The following is a 19023-nucleotide window of genomic DNA, read 5'->3' on the forward strand; positions in this document are numbered from 1 at the left end:
AGAAGTCGGCGGATTAGTTGACTTGACAGCGCAGGCGTGGCTGTTTGACTTTTGAAGGTACAGAGAACATCCTCGGAGCCAGGAATTCACGAGCTCCGTCTCCCCATGGCCGAACAGAAGATAAATGTGAGCGGGAAAATAATACACGGTATAGGGAATCTGCCTGAAAGTCTTATTCAGAGTGACGGTAGAATGAGCTCTAGTCACTTTGTCACCAAAAATAAGGAGTAAAAGGTGAATGTCCTTGTGTTCTCACAGCCCTGAGAGCAGGGAAAGAAACAGATGTTAGTATTTGAACAGCAACTGGATGTAAAGACACATACGTGGCCCACATTCAAATATGTACACACAATATAGATTTTTCTAAGTAAAAGAAAAACATAAGCAAACATTAACAGGAGTTAACCCGTCAGCAGCTCCCATTCCTCCCACTCGCTTTTGAAATTGTGTTGATATCTGGTTGTCTACAGTGGAGAATGCCGACTGAAGACAGTGAAGAATTGCCATCATTGAATAGCTTTTCACTACAGTCTAGACTGTACTAGTTCAGTCTGCCCATCACTTTGTAACAAAACTCCTATTACAAGATGTTTCCTTTGAAAAAGTGCTGTCATATCATGAGCCGTCCCTGGACAGCGCCTGTGTCCTCCGGCTGTGAACAGTAATCAGTCCAGGTGTATTGTGCAGTGATTGCACTTCATCACGTCCTCCTGAGCGCTTCCTTCATTTTGTGCGTCTCGCCTCCCACACAAGGCCTCCGAGACCAACCCAAAGTCGATTTGTGAGTCTAATGCACAGAAAGAGAAAGTTACAGCTGCTGCAGACCCGGTGGAGTGCGGGCATTTGTTCCATCTCTCGGCCAGCCTCTGAGGCAGGGATCACACATTAAACCCGGGGATGTCGAGACAGAGAGATGAAAAAGACCACTCTCTTCTCTGGGAGACACTGCAGAGAGGAAAGAATGACGGAGGGGTGGGGGAGGCTTTCCTGACAAGAGCCCGCAGGGTTTAGGATGAAACACGGCTGTCAAAGACACAGAGGAGATTTTGTTTTACAGTTTCACAATTTTACAGTTTGCTTTCATTTTCTCCACTAAATAAGCCTGACTGACCCGGGGCTTTGCTTCAAACCTTTCTCACTGTCTCACTGCTCTCAGCATCGCCACAGTTTCTTCACCAGATTCCAACAGTTTCTGTATCTTGGTGAATACAGATAGAAATGATGCCAAAACTACAAAAAGTTTTATTTTGATCAAATGGAATTATCATTTAAAAGTACTCAACTGATAACAAGCTCAAAAATCACTGCAGGTGGTTTACACTGTCGTGTCACAACAAAAAAAGGTTCTGGGTTCGAACCTGCCGTTTGCATGTTCTCCTCGTGCCTGCGTGGATTTCCTCCTCGACTTCCTCCCACATACCAAAGACATGTAGGTTCAGGTTAATTAGCCACTCTAAAATTGCTGGCAACCTGTCCAGCCATCGGCCAACATCAGCTGGGATTGGCTCTAGCCGCCAAATGTGGAGGAAAAGAAAGAAAGTTTCTTTCTGAAATGTCATTGAGGAGAAATATAAAGTGGCAGAAGATAAAAAAACAAAAAGTAAAAAAACAAAAACACACAAGGTGTCTGAAAATTGGACCACCGTCCATCACTGCATGACAGAAGTAAAGGAATAAATCAGACAGGTTTGTATTAAAGTCAGGAGCAATATCAGTCATATTTGAGCTGTAAGGAAAGCAGACAGAGGACGGCAGGGTGGAGGAGTGGTTAGCACTGTCGCCTCACAATGACAAGGTTGTAGGTTCGGTTCTAGGTTTCTGTGTGGAGTTTGCATGTTCCCCTCGTGTTTTCTTCTCTCCAGGAACTCCGGCTTCCTCCCACAGTCCAAAGACACGCAGGTTTAGGTTAACTGGTGACTCTAAGATCACCTGTAGGCGTGAATGCTTGTTTGTCGCCTGTATGTCACCCTGGCCCTCGCCCAACGTCAGCTGGGAATTTGCCTAAAAGCATAAGCGGTATGGGTAATGGATGGATGGACAGCAGACAGTATAATGCATGAGATACAGGTTTGCAGACTGGAGAATAGAGGTCACTCCATCACTGGATAACCTGAACAGAGCTGGGTTGAGTTATAAGCTATAAAAATGTAAGTGCAGTAGTTTGGGGGGGTGGGGCGGTGTGTGGGGTGTAGGTTTGGACCATGGCACAGAGATATGCAGCTTCCACAGCAGCAGCTCTGGGGGGATCTGAATGTGATCCCCAGAGGTGTGGGATGTTAGTGAACTACAAAATGGCAGAATTTCACGGTTGACTGAGAAAAGCAGGTTAGGGGAAACGGAGCGAGTGACTCAACAAAAACATGAAAACCTACAGACTCTTTTCATTGTTCGCCTGTCATTGTCCCTGTGTGTGTGTGTGTGTGTGTGTGTGTGTCTCCGTGTCTATAAATGGTGATGCAGTCAGCCACACAGACGGAAAGGTCAGAGATTCGGTGACTCTTCAACTCTCTGCAGAACCTTTTCTTTGGCATGCTGGTACTCTCTCCTCCTGTCACCACGGCAACACGGCAGAGGACAATACAGTACTGAGCATCGCCATTACTCAGGTCAGTGACTGGGACTGATCTGCCATGAGTACAAGGAGAATCGTTTCCAGGAGCAGTCTCTGCAGCAGCAGCAGCAGCAGCCCCGGGTAGAGACACACTCTAGGACTTTGAGTGTGATTACAGCTGCAGCTGGGACACAGCAGCTCATTTAAAACACCCATATACCCAGTCTGAAACTGGTCTGATCCAGCCGCACAAAGGGCAGCTGGCACAAATGATCCTGTGCTATGTTCATCCGACCGCAGAAGTCGTGGCATTGAGTGTCACTGACACAAACGGCGGAGAAGAAATCAAAGCCGTTCTGAGGTTTCTGCTGAGTCGTATTATGCTCGTCAACGTCGAGATAAACTGCGTCTTTATATCTAGATCGGAGGAACGCGGTGTGAAATAATGTCTACTGCAAAGATGTCTCTAAAATACCACCATCAAAACATAAAAAGGACACCTTGAGAAGAATCACCAGCTAATTTGTATGGCCACATTTAGTCAGCCATCTGCTGAGCTGTTTTTTTTTTTTTTTTTTTTTTTTTAAATAGCTGTTTCCAAGGCTTTTAAAGGAAATGGCAGCATTAACAAGTTTTTCCTATGTATCCAGTAAAGAAAAGAGCTGCACTATTGCATTGGGTAACGCACTGCTTCATTACTATAACTGCATTTTGGATCTTTGGAGAAAAGGATCAGGTTGTGTGTTGATTATATTTTCTACACAGGCTGGTTTTTCTCTCTTCATCGGATTTGTTGATAATAAAAAATAAAAATAATAACCAGAGTTATCCTTTAATGATTCAGATCATCTATCAGAAGTCATACTTCAACAGTGGCTCAAGTGTCAAGGAAGGATAAATGAAAAATTCATACAGTGACTGAAAATGAAATGATGGATCTGGGCTGGATTATGACCCCAACAAGCCAGAGTTAAGTGTTGGATAGCAGATTTGGAACCCCCCCCCTTCATACCGTGATGGGTCAACCTGCTATCACCATCCGTCTCAGGTGATCCGTCAACTCTTAAGTTCAGGTGTGAACGCACCCAAGACGCCTCAAGACGCATTTGAGATTCAATCACTCAGGTGGTCTGGGCCACGTTGAAGAACTGCCTACTTCACTGACGTCCTCTGTCACGGTCTAATTAGTCCCCCAACAGTTTCAAAACGAACCTCAAATATTTTATTATTTCAAATGACTAAAACTTTACGTCTGTGTGCAGCACATGGTTTCGCTCAATCCCTATGTTCCCCGTTCTCCCTCCCTCTCTCTCATCTGTCAGACTGGTTAAAAACAACGCATTTTAACGGGGGATTTCTTTTTTAATTCCTCACGCCTTCCAGGAGAGACCATCTGAAAGTCTTGTTGTTCTTCTTCTCCCTCTCTCTGTGATGGCCTGCTTTTCGCCCCGCCTCGGCGTGACTGTTCAGAACTGCTAAAAACACTTTGGGCCTCAGACAAGGCCAGACAACATGTTGTACCAACTAATTCTGTTAGACCTTAACCCAGCCCTGAGGCAAAGGAGAAAACAAGTCCACCAGAAAGTATATTTGACATCACCTGAATGTCCTTTATTCCTATGCTTTATACAGTTTCTCAGAGCTCCACTAGCACTACCTTGAAGGCAACATACAGTGTTTAACATGAATCTTTATAATTACGCCAAGTCTAACCACCTGTCAAATAATCTACCTAAAGTTTCTTAAGTGGAAAACCTTGCCCCAGGTTTTCACAGCATTAGTGAAATCAATGTTCTTCTTTCCATTGTGCAAAGCCTTCCTTCCTGCAGAGCTGCTTCTCATTCAGAGAACTAAAGCCATTAAGGTCAAGACATCAGAGCCGGCGACACACTTTGCATGTGCTTAACCTTTTACTGCAGTTTCACATTGACCAGTTGAGGCACTTGAAATGAGAGAGGGCTTCACAGCGCGGCCTAATGAAAAGGGTGAGGGCATGCGCCACGAGCCAAACACACACACACACACACACACACACACACACACACAGATGCTATTGGACGTACACATGCAACAGCACCATACCATTACAGATGCATACACACGGTCCTCAACACATAAACACAATCGCAATGCAGGACAAATACATATACGTCAAGATCATGCAAGGACAAGCTCACGCAACATGCACATTAATATGTGAAAACATGCGAGGGCCGACATGAATACAGTCTGCAAACTGTATCACAAAGGAAACAGACTCAACATGTTCATACCTGCATATATTTTCTCTCAAAGGGATGTTAATATGAAAAAGAAAAATATGCAGATAGAAGCAAACAAGGTGCACATAAATATGCAGACATGCTACAGGCAAACATTTACACACACAACAAAACAAATCTTGTTAGTAGGTAAAAACACATCATGGAAACTACGCAGAGAAGTAAGGCACACGTGTATGCAAATATGCAGATGAAAACAAAAGCAAATACACATTTGAAAACACATTCCCGCACACACACACACACACACACACACACACACACACACACACAAACACACACACACACACAGTGAGGGCTGGAGAATTGCCATGCTTGCTGGCACTGCCATGCGTGACGGATGGCTCTATCTTCAGTGCTACATGCCACTGAGAGCCAGGGGGGTGTGTGAATGGAGCCTCGTCCTCGAGCTTTATCCGACAATGATACAGGAAGGATGGATGTCACACCGGGAAGAAAATAACACACCTGCTAGGTCTTTGAAAACCAAACAGAAAACAAGTACGGCAGGACAGGAAATCTTTGGGACGGGGGGGAAAAGAAGTGGTGAATGACAGACTCTGCTCCTCTCACACTGACAATACGATCAAATTATAATGCGTATTCACATGCCAGGATGTATTTCTGTGCATTGTTTTACCATTTGTACACAGGTAATGTGAATAAGAAGCACATAAACACCTGTTTATACACTTCTACTTGGATGTATCAGATGCTGGATTTTTATTGTGTTTGTTTATTGCTGCAATATCTTTAGAATTAAATTACTTCTCCAACTGAATTTTGTATTTAACGATTTTCAGGACCATCATTATCACCTATATCCTCCTCTGTTCCTCTGCTCCAGTAGGTCTCCATAGGCAGGGGACAGTGTGACCAGCACAAAGGAGGGATGTATTCAACAGAAGCCTGCACAAAACACTGGTTGAGATAAAGAACTCAACTCAATCTTAAAAAAAATAGAGAGATGCGTTCTGACAACCCAGTTTCAAAGTTGACCCAAGTCTGTTTCTTTGTTCCCACAGAATAAGTAAGAATGACATTATTCATAGTATTTTATTATAACCCAGCACACCCACTTTGGCAGGCGAACAGCATGGGCTCGCTATCAAACGACAACCACGGCTAAAGAGCAGTGATTATACCAACATTTCCCCAAAAAGTTGCTTCCTTGCCAAGTACTCTGAAACAGGATTTTAAGAAATGTGTCAATAAAGATTCTCCGAAAGTAAGACAAACTGATTTAGCTGTAGGGGCAGCTACTGTCCCTTCCACAAAATACATCTCTTTAAACATTTTATTTGCTCTATTTCACTCCGTAGTGAGGCATTTATGTTTCTGGTGCCACTGCCAGGCCGACCTGTAGACGTGAGAGGGGTCCATAGTCGGAATCAGACACTAAACTCTTACTTAGGCAACATCCACTCTAATATATTTTCATTTTAAAGATCGTGTTTTAAAACAAAAACAATCTCAATCCAGACGACCATTTTAGCTCCATATCACAAATAATTAAAATGCAAGGAAGAGCTAAGGCAGTTGTAGCATTAAAATGGACAATTTAACTGTGCGACAGCAACTAGCAAAGACAACAAGGTTAGCAATGCCGCCATTTCGTTATCCATGTTGCTTTCACCACTGTTAGTCGAGGCTGATAAAACCCAATCAGGGAGCGACAGTGGACGACCATGTCATTGTTTCTATTGGTCTTCGTTTTTGCTCGTCCAGACCTCAATGCAACCCTGGAGTTTGTAAAGTAAAGCAGAACCAGCAGCATTTCCAAAAGTCTCAGTTTTAGGGGCTCGAAAACTCTGGAGCAGTGTGGAGGCCAGGCGTAAAAAATACTGTTTTGCTAACATGTTTCAACAGTAACTGGACATAAGGTGATGTCTCTGCTTAAACCATAAAAATTACATTCCTTAACTGAACAAAGGCCTTTATTTGAGACTATTAAGAATGCCTTTATTTCTTAACTGCCTCATTATGTAAGTACATTTAATCTTATTTTAGTGAGAAGTCGGGTTCATTTTCTCACAATTCCTCCATATGTTTCACATTAAAAGGCCCCAGCAGTGTCGTGAAACACCTGCGAGAAGCGAGTTTCAGTAACAGCAGATTACTGCCGAGAAAGCACAGTGAAGTAAAACTGACTGGAATCCATTAACCAGTGAGTGAGAACGAGTTTCTGTTAGAAAGAAAAACACAGAGCAACAGAGGAAAGAGCACAGCACGACTATGACGTTAAACTGTACTAATACTAATACTCCCCCACATTACAATACACTGCATTTTGTTTGTTTGTTTGTTACTAAAGCTGGTCAATTGCGAGCTATATTTTATTTCAGAAATTGCTGTGTTAAAGAAAAGAAAATGACTCACCTCTCATGATGTGGCGTACTACTTTGACGGAGCCTCCTCTGAGGTTGAGGATTTGATGAACTCGCTGCTGCAGCTAAATGCAGAGAAAAAGAGGATCATTAAAACACACCGTAGATTTAAAGTCAAACTGAAATTTAAATTCACTTTTGATAATAAATCAGTGTATTTATCCTCAGTGATTGTTTGGACCTTACTTGATCTTATTCAATTATCAAAAACAAAGTTTTGACAGTCTGGTTGTTTGACATCACCTTCAACAAGACCCAGACAGCTAACACTAGCTAGCCCTCCTACTTTCTATAATGTGGGACACACGCAGTGCTACATGTGTGGAAGATGCCAACCATGACTCAGCAGGTGTTGAAATAACATGAAAAAGGCAACAGCAAGTGGGAATCAGTACTAACATTAGCAAGCTTAGCTAACTAGCTTCCACTTTCTGAGTGGAAGCAACTTAGCTAAGCTTGCTAGTTTCTGTTTCCAGAATGAAATACAATAACAGCACAATAGGTCCTCCTGACAGCTGTCTTAACTCGCTAACAGTGGATGGCCAACACCGTGAGAGCTTGTTAAGAATAAAATAAAAAAAACATAAAAAAAGGTCTTGTTTCGATGTTCGTAGGTTATGATGTGTTCCTGACAGCAGCGCGCCACAGAAACTGACAGCATGTCCCCAGGCAGCAACAGCTGTGAGGTGTCAGTCAGCTGCTGCCACGGCAAACACCCACTCAGAGGCTGTTTTCACAAACATTTCCAAAAAGTGTTTTATCCTCTTTGGAATACATGAAAAAAAAAATTCACAATACCCACAGTATCATTAAAGTTCATATTTCCCTACTCAAAAACTCAGATTGGCATCAATATCAGATGGGAGGCGTCACACAAATATCTGAACTGGAATTTGAAGGGGCAACTTATTTATTATTATTCCCTAAAAAAGCATGAGGTGAGCAGGGCTGGACTGCAGCTATTTAAACTGCAGGTCCAGTCTTAAACACACACAAAAGTGTCACCGCGTCCAGTGAAACCCAGATTAGTGGTGAAGTGAATGAGCCACTTGGCTGCAGTGCCCATAAAAACCATCTGACTCCTGTCTGCTTTTATAGCCTGTCTGATCAGATGTGCGAACAATAATTAATCTGAAAGGGAACTAATTTGGCAAACCAGTCAGTCAGTGTGTGTGTGTGTGTGTGTGTGCTTGTGTTTGTGTACCTGTGAGATCCCAGAGTTGCTGATCTCCACCATAATGTAGCAGATCAACTGTAGGACAAACAGTCCGGCATCCAGGCGGCGAAGGTAGAACTCGTCCTCCATGCTGTCGTCCAGGATTTCCCCGCGACGAACCATCTCCTGATCACACACACACACACAAAAAGGCACAGCACATTCATAAAAAGAGAACATGCATTTATGCATGACGAGTGAACAAATCCCAATTTACTGTTTTTTATAGAGGATTCCTCTTGTTCATTGCACACTTTAGATTCAACAAAAAAAAATCAGAGAGTAAGTTTAATTTAGGTGTTGTTTTTCATCGTTTTCCACAAATCCATTTTCTCCATTGACCAGACACAAATCAATTGATTTCACAGCGTAGCTGCAAAAAAGAAGGGAGGCGGGTACACATTCACACAAACACACACACACTTGCATAGTTATCCATCTTAACAACCCTGTCAGTATGCCAATAACACAGTGCTGCCAATACGCACACAGCCCACATTAATCATCATTAGAGATTAAGAAGCAGACCTGAGTGGGAGAGTGGAGTCTGGAGTGTGAACCATTGGAGTGGGACATAAACAGACAGTGTGTTAAGTGTTTGGCTGTCACACAGTTTTACTTCTGTGCATGAACAATAGGAAGATATATTCTGTTAAGGCTGTAAACAATGCACAAGTTATTGCAGTGAGGAAGGCAAAGCTGATGATGCCGCTTTACATTAAAATCTTAGCTTTTTAATTTAGATCTAGATCATTTTAAATTTAGATCATTTGCTAATTTAAAGACACAGGCTGAAAGATGTAGGAGGAGTAGTTCTGTAGCATTCTGCCACACAGTAGTAAACTTGTGATTGTTAACGTTCCATCATAAATGATTTTTGGTCAAAACTTTGAACTTAAAAATAATTTCTTACTATTATCTAATGGATTTTATAGAATATTACATACATTAACCAAAGGATTAACATTTCCCAATAGAGTTCTCCTGGTCAGTTTTGACTACTAACTAACACATTTAACCTACATGCTGCAAACCTACCTAAGAAATTCTGTATCAACTATATGTGAATCATGCATTTGTTTCAGTCTACAAAAGGACGGCCCAGTACTAGACAGAAAAAGCAAACGTGCTCCAGTATGTGACAGTAAATCAAGAAAAAAGGGCGACTTTTCAAACCGTTCCTAATGAAAACAAATAGCTTTCAGCGCGAGCTAAAGGGTACTACACATGACATTTACATCCCAATGATTTAATCTCAGAGAAAATTAAAACTTTCAAAAGGCCTTGTCCTTAAAGATCAATTACACTGTAAAACCCAATTATAGCTGTTAAGTTCAGCTCATTAACATGCCTCAATCAAAGGGCAGCTCTTGAGGACTACAGTACGAGACTATTCTGGGAAAACCATTTGAGCTGCAGGTTGCAGAGCTGGGACAAAAAACAAAACAAAACAAACAACATATCCATTTTTGTGACATTGGGTTCTGACAGCAGGATTTCATCCTGCTTTAATGATTTCATCCCGAGAGATGAGAAAACAAGCAGATACAACTTTAGAACAAAGGCCTACTGTACAATGTCAACTGTAGGTTATAAAAGATGCAAAACAATGCAGATAATTAACAACAAGAACCTTTAATAGAAGCTGAATGTAGGGCATTTGTCTCCTCTGTGTCCTCTGGGTAAAACACTGGCCCAGAATTCTGTCTTATTACAAAGCGGAGACTTATCGCATTGTAAAATATTCCCAGCGCTCGGCCTTGTTGTCAACTAGCAGCCATTAAATATGTAAAAAAAAAAAAAAAAAAACTTGAAACAAAGCTATTTGAATGTAAACTGTGTTTCCACTACTTCCTGTAGGAGAAAAGATTATCTCAGTTTCCAGGACAACTCAGCTCATTATTCAGAGCCAATACAGTAGCTTGAGGCAAAGTTACACAAATCTCACAATCCAACTTCAGCAAAGATACAAAACACAGGATGTGATGGGACACAATACATACATGTGACCCCTGAGGGAGAGTGGAAAACAGCACGCACACGCGCACACACACAGATGTGCAGCACACACCGTGCTTGCTGCGTTTGCATTTTTTCTCTCATTGTTTCACACCAGAAGTCTATTTCCTGTCATCCTCATTACTGCTCGTTGGCCAGCACTGCAAAGGAGAGCCAGGGGCATTTTCTGAGAGGGTCTTGGACAACTCAATTACTGCATATCCACAGGTTTCCATTACAGCCGTCCGACTATCAGCTGCAGGGGAATGGGACTTTATCACAACCGTATAAAACAATGTGACTGCGGCTTGGTCTGTGATGTGTGTACTGGTGAGATTAGAGGAAATACAGTAGGATAGACTACAAGGTGTGTCAGCAATCAGAAATTAATTCTGAGAGCAAGGTAAAACATCGAGGCAACACGGTAATGTCAACATCAATCATACAAAGAGGAGTCCAAACTGCTTTCCCATAAAAATGAACACTACAGTTTACAGATGCTCCCTCAACGCCTCGCATACAGACTATTGGAAGATGCTAACCAGGCGTGTAAAATGTCAGAATAACACACCAGGATGGATAAAAGGAACTGATCATCTCTGAGTCATATGCTTCTGATGGTTGGGACAATTTGGAACCGGTTTTCTACTGGAACTGGTTCTCAGTTGCCAATTGTCGAGGATGGTCTCTGGCCTTTTTGATCTTTTTCAGCTCCCCACTGATTCAATGGTCAACAACTATGACCTCTTCCCAGCCGGTGTTGAGGTCAAAGTCTCTTAAAAAAAAAAAAAAAGCAAGTAACTGAACCCTGTATTATTATGTTTTGTTCCTCAAAATAGAAACACAGGTGTCTCCCGGATAATTTAAGAATACTACATGTTTATGTTATGAACATCATGAATCATCTCTTAGTGTCTGAGAAATGTCATGTGTCGTCCGTCTGTTTGGTCTGTCAGATGTCTCTAGGTGCCATGATAACCTGTGAGCCTGAAGCTGGACTTATGCTCCTGCAACAATACACGTAAACGCATCCACAACCCTGCGTGGATAAGGGTGTTATGGGTAACCATAGGTAAGCTCACAGAGAGGATTAAGATGACCTATCCGAGCCGTAACAAATCCAGAATTGTAAGTCTTAGTTGATGCCAGACATTTACTTCTGTAACCCTTGACGCCTGCAGTAACTCCTCCTCCTATTAGGCCACTCGTCAAGGGAAAAAAGAAAGAGAAAGATTTTCAAATAAAGGTCTTAGACGGGTCAATTGCTGCACCCTCCGGGGAGCCTTCCTTTAATGGAATAGAGAAAAAGATGTTCAACACACATGATGAATCAAGCCAGATCTTTGAATCTGCACAGGGAGTGGAGGGTTTTGAACAATGATAAGTGCATTAAATATTCATTATTGTGAGGAGCAGAAATGGACATTTGGGACATTAAAACCCGAGCAGATGTGGGCTGTGTGGCAGTATTCATTACAGCTGCGGAGTTTTGTCCATTTGTGAGTTTTGACATTGCGGCCAATATCTTTTGTGTGGCAGCTCGGTCCCTCTGGCAAACACCGGGCAGAAGAAGCAGAGAAAGAATAACGTGTTTAAAGGAGGGATTGGACAAGTCAATTACTGCAACCTCAGGGGAGCCTGGCAGCCTGGCTACAGTACAGACAAAGTAATAAGCAGCGATTTTCAGTCTCTGTCCCTCTACTGTAACTCAGCTGCATTGTGCAAGTGTGTTTGTGTGATGGGGTGTGTATGATTTATGTAAGCCTGTGTTGTGCGGTACGAGTGCTGGATGCGTGTACTGGAAACCTCGCATGTGCGTTCGTGCCCGTGTGTGACACACAGTATGTATGAATATTGTGCGTCTTTCAATGAGAACCTTCATCTGGGTTTGTGTTCCTTAATGTAGTATTTAGTTTTGAAAATGTGTTTGTCTTTCCTTTGTGTGTGTGTATGTGTGTGTGTGTGTGTATGTGTGTGTGTGTGTGTGTGTATGTGTGTGTGTGTGTGTGTGTGTGTGTGATGTTTGTGGATGGTTGTTATTCATGTGCTTTCTTTTCCGCTGGGATGCTTAGATGCAGAATTAAAGTTATTTCTTTGTCAGCACTTTGCAAAAACCCACTGTGACTCTGTATATGAGAGTATGTGAGAGTGTGTGAGTGTGTGTGTGTGTGTGTGTGTGTGTGTGTGTGTGTGTAGGACGTAATGCTCTTTATGAAGCTTAAGCAAACACCAAGAAGAGAGAGGTTAGATATCCTCATTAAAAACCGAGACAGAGAGGTTGATAATGAGGCAAACTTTGAGGAAAAAAAAATACAACTTTGTGAGAGTGGGAGACAACATGCTGATTTCAAGTTATGATAATCTCCAAAAGAAACAACAGCCCTGTGGCTTGGGGTGCACATCAATTAGCATTTGTTTCACAGAGTGGGGCAAATCAAAGCAGCGGTGTTCCCAGGAGGGAGGAGGTACTTGCTCCACCATGACATTCAGTTTGTGCTGAACTCTTTCCAACAGAACTTTTAATCCAACAGAGTTTGTCTGTGTTGAGTCTCGAGCTGTTTCTCAGTCCTGATCTTTGACCGCTCCCCTCAAACTGCCAAGACGAGGCAAAAAAAAAAAATAGAGAAAGATTAAACAAACAAATTAAAGCCAAACCAACCTGTTAGTCCTCATCCTTGAATTATTTTCTCCTATTTAAATTTTTTTTTTATTAAAGTATAAGTCGAAGTTTGTTTTCAATGTGGTATTTACTCATTGTTGCCCCTTGTGGCTGTTCTTACCAACTGTCACGGCCTCAGGGGGCAATAATGAGCTCATTACAGCATCACAATGGCCCAGTTCAGACCTCGTGCTCACATCCGTCTCGGGTGATCCGATCGCATGTGGACAACTCTGAGTTCAGGTGTGAACGCACCCAAGACGCATTTGAGATCCGATCACTCAGACCACATTCAGAGGTGGTCAGGGCCACATTGAAGGACCGCCTACTCCTTTTGACGTCCTCTCCTGCAGTCTGATTAGTCCCGCTGCAGTTTCATAATGAATGAAAATATTTTACCACTTCAAATGACTAAAGCCTTTTATTTCATTGTAGAGCTGTGCGCAGCAGATGACTGGAGACGCATGTTGATACCAGGTCAGATCAGAGCCAATGAGGCGAAGACACCACCACAACAGAAAACTTGGGACAAGCAACACGAAGCTGATTTGTGCTTTATTGGAAGTGTTTTCCAACTGTTTTTTTTTTGGTTTTACAAAAGAAAAGACTTCAAGGACAAAGACTAATTGGTCAATATGGCAAATGTGCGTCTATTTAACAGCCCCACTTCTGATAAAGAGCAGCCACTTTCCCCTGACCTTTTCCACTCGGATCTCTTATCCAGTCCCAAACGGGGCTAACCCTGAACTATAACTACACTCATTTTGCCTCACACCTTTCCTCTTGTTTTTATTCTTTCTTTTCGCTGATAACAGAAGTCTCACAACTCATGGAAATCATGTTTCAACATCCATCTCCACATACAAACAAAAGTCATTTCGCTGTAGTTCACCTCAAGTCTTATGCCTGATAAACCAACTGCATGTACAACTAATTGCATCCAAATATAATAGATTAGCACTGGCTACCAACCAGATAATATTTTTCATTAACATTATACATTATACTGTACATATACAGTGATTTTTTTTAGGATCTTTAGATAATCTGTTTGAAATTCATGCACTTCTTTTTATGTGCTTGAAGATCCAATCACCACTAAAGTGTCATGCAACAAAATGGTCAAAGCTGCCATATTGACATTTAAGGAAAAGATTCCACCTTAAAACTTTGACCATAGCTGCCGGTAGCCTCTGAGCCTCACGGTGAATTAAATGATTCTTTTTTTCTGTCTGGCTATCATCACCTAGAAAAGATGAGAAGGCAGCAAAACATCCTTTCATTCATCACTCACTCTTGTGACAGTTTCTTTATTTGGGATGCGTTTGAAAAGAAACATGATAAAAAAACAACCTATTAATCTTGGACAGCCTGTGCTGCTTCAACAATGGCTGCTGGAAATGAAAGCTCGCTTGTAATATTCTCAACATGACGAAACTATTCATGGAAGTCTAATGTTTGATCGTATGGTTTTTCTAATTCTAGTTGACTAATGTTGGGTAAACTTGTCACTGTAGAAACAGCGATTACATAACATAACATCATTGTTTCACAACTAAACGATGCACGTCACAGCTGCGTCTGCATCCTCGTCTAGTTCACTGGCAACCAATTCATTAGTGTATATAAGAGTTTTTAAGACTGTGTGTGTGCATGTTTGTAAAATGCTCACCGCTGCTGTTTTAATTTTTCTTCCAAACAACATGTGATGTGAGCAGCTCAAACAGGGTAAGGTCAAACCCCTCAGTTGAGGTTGAGAATGAATGCGGTCTTGGTTAAGACTTGAAGGAGGAGACAAGATGTGAACTCCGGTCTCTGGTGTCACTATCATGCACTTTATGCTGTGTGTCTGAATCCCACCCCATCCTGCTCTATACAACTTGTTACTGCTTCCTGCCCTGGAATAAAACATCGCCTGGTAATGTAATTGTCTGGTGCAAATAACATTATTGTTTCCTCAGAAACTTATTAGCCATTACAAATTAGATGCATGTGAACATAATTTGTAGGAAATAGGTGAAATTAAGTTTAAGTTTTTTCAGGAGGACTGAGACATTTTCAGGCATCTTGGTGCAATCCAAGAAGAAGAACCCGGCCTCGAGGTGAAAACTCTTTAATTGACCAATTTTTAATTAAAATGAAATTGGTTTTAATAAACCAATAAACCTGGCTGGAGTTTTCAGAACCAAATTTCACAGCGGCTTCACACCGCTGTTTAATGCACACCCTCATCCTAAATTAAATGAATGAACGGTGACTTCTGATGGAAGGAACGATGGATGAGGAAAATTGAGAGAAGACAGAGCAAAGATGAAGGGACGATAAACGAGCTGTGACACAGACAAGCAAAGTTCAGAGAGAGAGAGAGAGAGAGAGAGAGAGAGAGAGAGCGCACTTACTCTTGGGAAAACTAAATATGTCACATCAAGGTGTAAAACCAATCCAAACTTAACACAGACTTTATTTGAAAAGGTCTGCTGTCAGCAATGCTAAACCAAGCCATTTCTGCTGTACAAACACACACACACACACACACACACACACACACACACACACACTCAACTGGGTTCTCAAGGTGCTAGGAAAGTGCACTCTGCTGTGCATTTTACAGTATTGAGGTTGGCCTCCGCCATGTTTTGCTGAGCTTCATCAATCTCCCAGAGCTGTTACCTACAAGCCAAGAGCAGAAACAAGGTCTGGTGAGGTGAAAGCAGCAACATTAGATGGGAGGAGAAGAAGGAGAGAAGAAATAGGAAAAAAGATGATGGAAGGAAAGAGAGGATGGAGGAGGGAGGAGATGATGTGGGGGCAAGAAAAATGAAGGCGGGAAGGTGCATGAAAAGATGGAGAAAGGAGAAATGGTGCGACTGAGTGGATCACGAGCAAGAAAAGGAAATAGGGAAGATGCAACGTAAAGAAAGAGAGGAGATGAAAATTAATGGGACCAGCAATGGTTATTGAATAACAGATAGGAAAAGAGGGGTGAGAGAAACAGAGGAGAGGAGGGAGGCGAGTCAAAAATGAGAAATATAGTTGGATGGAAAAAGCAGCTTTAAGGTGGAGAGAATCAGAGGGATAGAAAGGGAGGAGAGAAGAGAGACACCAAGGTGGGAGGAAAATAAGCAGCTTATTAAAGCGACTGGGCTGGAGACGCAGAGAAAAAGCAGCAGCAGCTTTTTCTTCGCTATCCTCCCGAGAAATCTGTGGATAATATGTTGCAGAGGAAAAACATTTTGCTTACCGCCCCTTAAAAACAGGCTTAACTGGGGAAAACCAAAAGGCACGGGAGAGAGAGAGAGAGAGAGATAAAACGCCGCTGCTGACGGCAGCCAACTCAGCGGAGGCGCGCTGGACAGAACTGGGTTGGCGTCTTTATCGTGTTATTTAACCTAACGTGACATTTGGTGGAAGCTTTGATTCGCACAGACCTAAAATATCATCTGGGTGTTTTTCAGTTTTAGAGCTGTAGAGGGAATGAAACCACAGATTTTGCTGTTAATGTAAATACAAGATACAAAATGTGAAATCACTACAATACAAACAATCATCATTGAGGAATATAAAGCATGGAAGGCTGTTTTTATGCTTTTAATGTAAATGCTAATATCAGGATGCTAACATGTTTGTTCGCCATCCTTAATACTTAATACTTTCACTCACGCATAGCTGAATATATGCCTTGCCATCGGCCGGATCCATCGTGGTTTGCCTAGGCTACAGGCGAATGTCTCTCAACTACACAAATCATTGATCTGTTGACATGATCAGGAATCAGATAAACGCTACAACAAGTGTGTGCACCCTCTGTATGAAATCGCTGGGGCAATTTTTTTCCTGTCGTTTCAATAAGACTGGGACAAAACTGGCTGATTTCAGTGTAATTTTAGTGTAGTTTTTAGTCCAGCTTTCAGCTTTCAGCGGTTATGAGGTTTCAGAGACAGATTCATGCTTGCTACATCCATGGCCGTGAGGTTCTGCCTGACGTAAACTACTGTGCAAAACTTTAAATGTTTAAAAGTTTTCTGAATTCCTTCTGCAGCATGACAACGACCCGAAAACATACAGCCAGAGTCATGAAGAACTTTGTTCAGAGACGAGGAGAACAAGATGCAACAGGTGCCTGACTTCTTGCTGGTGTGAGGATGCCATCATGTTATATTTGTAGAATATTTGTAATTTAAATTTGTAATCTAAATGGGATAGTAAATTTACTGCTCTTACATAGCCACATGCACACACACATTCATGCAGCGCTTATTTACCATACAGGCAACTGGGGTTGAGTATCTTGCGCAAGGACACTTCGAAATGCGGACTGGAGTCGACCGAATTTATTTTAAGAGTGGTTCCCCCTAAATTTAAACACAATCTTTAATCTATAAATCTGTGCAACAAATTGAGGCGTTAAGAATTTAAGTATCTATCACATTATTTGTCTGTCGGCAGGTTCTGCGCATTGTACTGGGATTACTGTGACATGAGTCCGGTCGTATATAGTAAGTTAATAATAATAATAATAATAATATTCATGTCTTTGCATAGTGCCAGGAGTCTGCAGGTTCTACATGCTCTTCGAGCTGTGTGCTGGAAGCAGTGGGTGGTAAATACTGATTAAGATGCTTTTTTTTTTTTTAAGTGTATAATGAATAGAATAGTGTTGCTTCGCCACAAATGGGTATTTTATCACCTCCCACCTCACATGTGCCCGGCTCACAGAACGGCTCTGAACTCGGGAAAGCTAAACCGTGTGGCTTCAAAGATAGTGGCACACACAGACAAGGTTCCTTATCACCAGGTTATCACAAAGTCATACTCTGTCATCCCGGAGGAAGTGGCGAGAGAGAGAGAGAGAGAGAGAGAGAGAGAGCGACGGGAGGAGATGGGGCGAGAGAAGAGGAGGGGATGGGAGGGAGAAAAAAAAAAGGAGGGGGGGGAGTCAAACTGTCTGGCCTTTTCTTGACGATCCCACCACGATGTCTGTCTGAAAAATGAATCTGCTGTCATCTTTAGATAGGAATCTCACACTTATCTGTCTCCACCCACTTCTCCCTCCCCCTCATCATTCCCTCTTTCACTTGACATCCCTCTCTCTTCCTCTTTCTACTTTTCCCTGCATTTCCCTTTCTGAAAAAATCCACTCCTCTTCATGTAACTGTACTTCCTGTCCTGATATTTACAGTATCTTTCTCTCTGCTTTTTTTATTTTCTTAGATGGTCTTTCTCTCTCTGTTGAAGCCATTATCCCCGCCCCCCCTCATCTGACCATGTACCCTCTATCTGTATCCCTCCATCAGTCTGTCTAGCCCACAGCTCAACACACTGACACACACAAACACACACAATCACACACACTCACATGCAGACAGCTCAATAGGGGCCTCACACACACCTATCAAGTTTTCCATTCCTCCGTAAACTGTCATATTGTTATCAGCAGGAGTGTGATGTTTTTTATTTTTTGGGTCTCTTCCCTCGTGGCTTTGGATGTGACACTGTGTGGAACTGCACATCTTATCTACCAAAAATGAACGACACAACCGCAACCCTTTATAACCGGGATCGTCGTTCATATCTGAGCATCTGTAATGCAATTTGAATTTCTTTTATCTACCGGGTGATAAAAGAAAACCACAAATGTGTGATGGGATTGGAGTCTGTGTTTTTGTCTGTGACCATTGTAATGGAAGGTTATTGTTCCTGTTGTTTCTGTTCCTCTGCGGGTTGATTTTAAGGTTCATAGAAAAATTAGACCCAAGAGAAACTCTTAAAATGTATTTTCCTTAAAATGAATCACTTGTTTACACTTATTTCCAGAGTTCTTCATTACAGTAGTGACCACAACAAAGTGAGAGGGTCATCACCTCTTTAGTAAGCTGGTTAATTTGTTTCAATGAACGACTTGTTCGTAAGACCCGCAAGACTCAATACCA

At 42.1% G+C, this 19023-nt stretch overlaps 1 protein-coding gene across 1 annotated transcript in view; it reads right to left on the reverse strand.

Moving 5' to 3' along the window:
- ctnnbl1 (catenin, beta like 1) overlaps positions 1 to 19023 on the reverse strand; it is a 53067-nt gene that overhangs the window by 730 nt on the left and 33314 nt on the right. Inside the window, exons 14-15 of the mRNA XM_023406600.2 lie at positions 8425 to 8562; positions 7213 to 7285 (exon numbers count right to left, since the gene is read on the reverse strand). Coding sequence (XP_023262368.1) covers positions 7213 to 7285; positions 8425 to 8562 — 211 coding nt within the window. The remainder of the gene's footprint in view (positions 1 to 7212; positions 7286 to 8424; positions 8563 to 19023) is intronic.

The sequence above is a fragment of the Seriola lalandi genome, unplaced genomic scaffold, assembly GCF_002814215.2.
Source record: "Seriola lalandi dorsalis isolate HSWRI2012SDOR001 ecotype SW California unplaced genomic scaffold, Sedor1 jcf7180002054312, whole genome shotgun sequence".
NCBI lineage: Eukaryota > Metazoa > Chordata > Actinopteri > Carangiformes > Carangidae > Seriola > Seriola lalandi.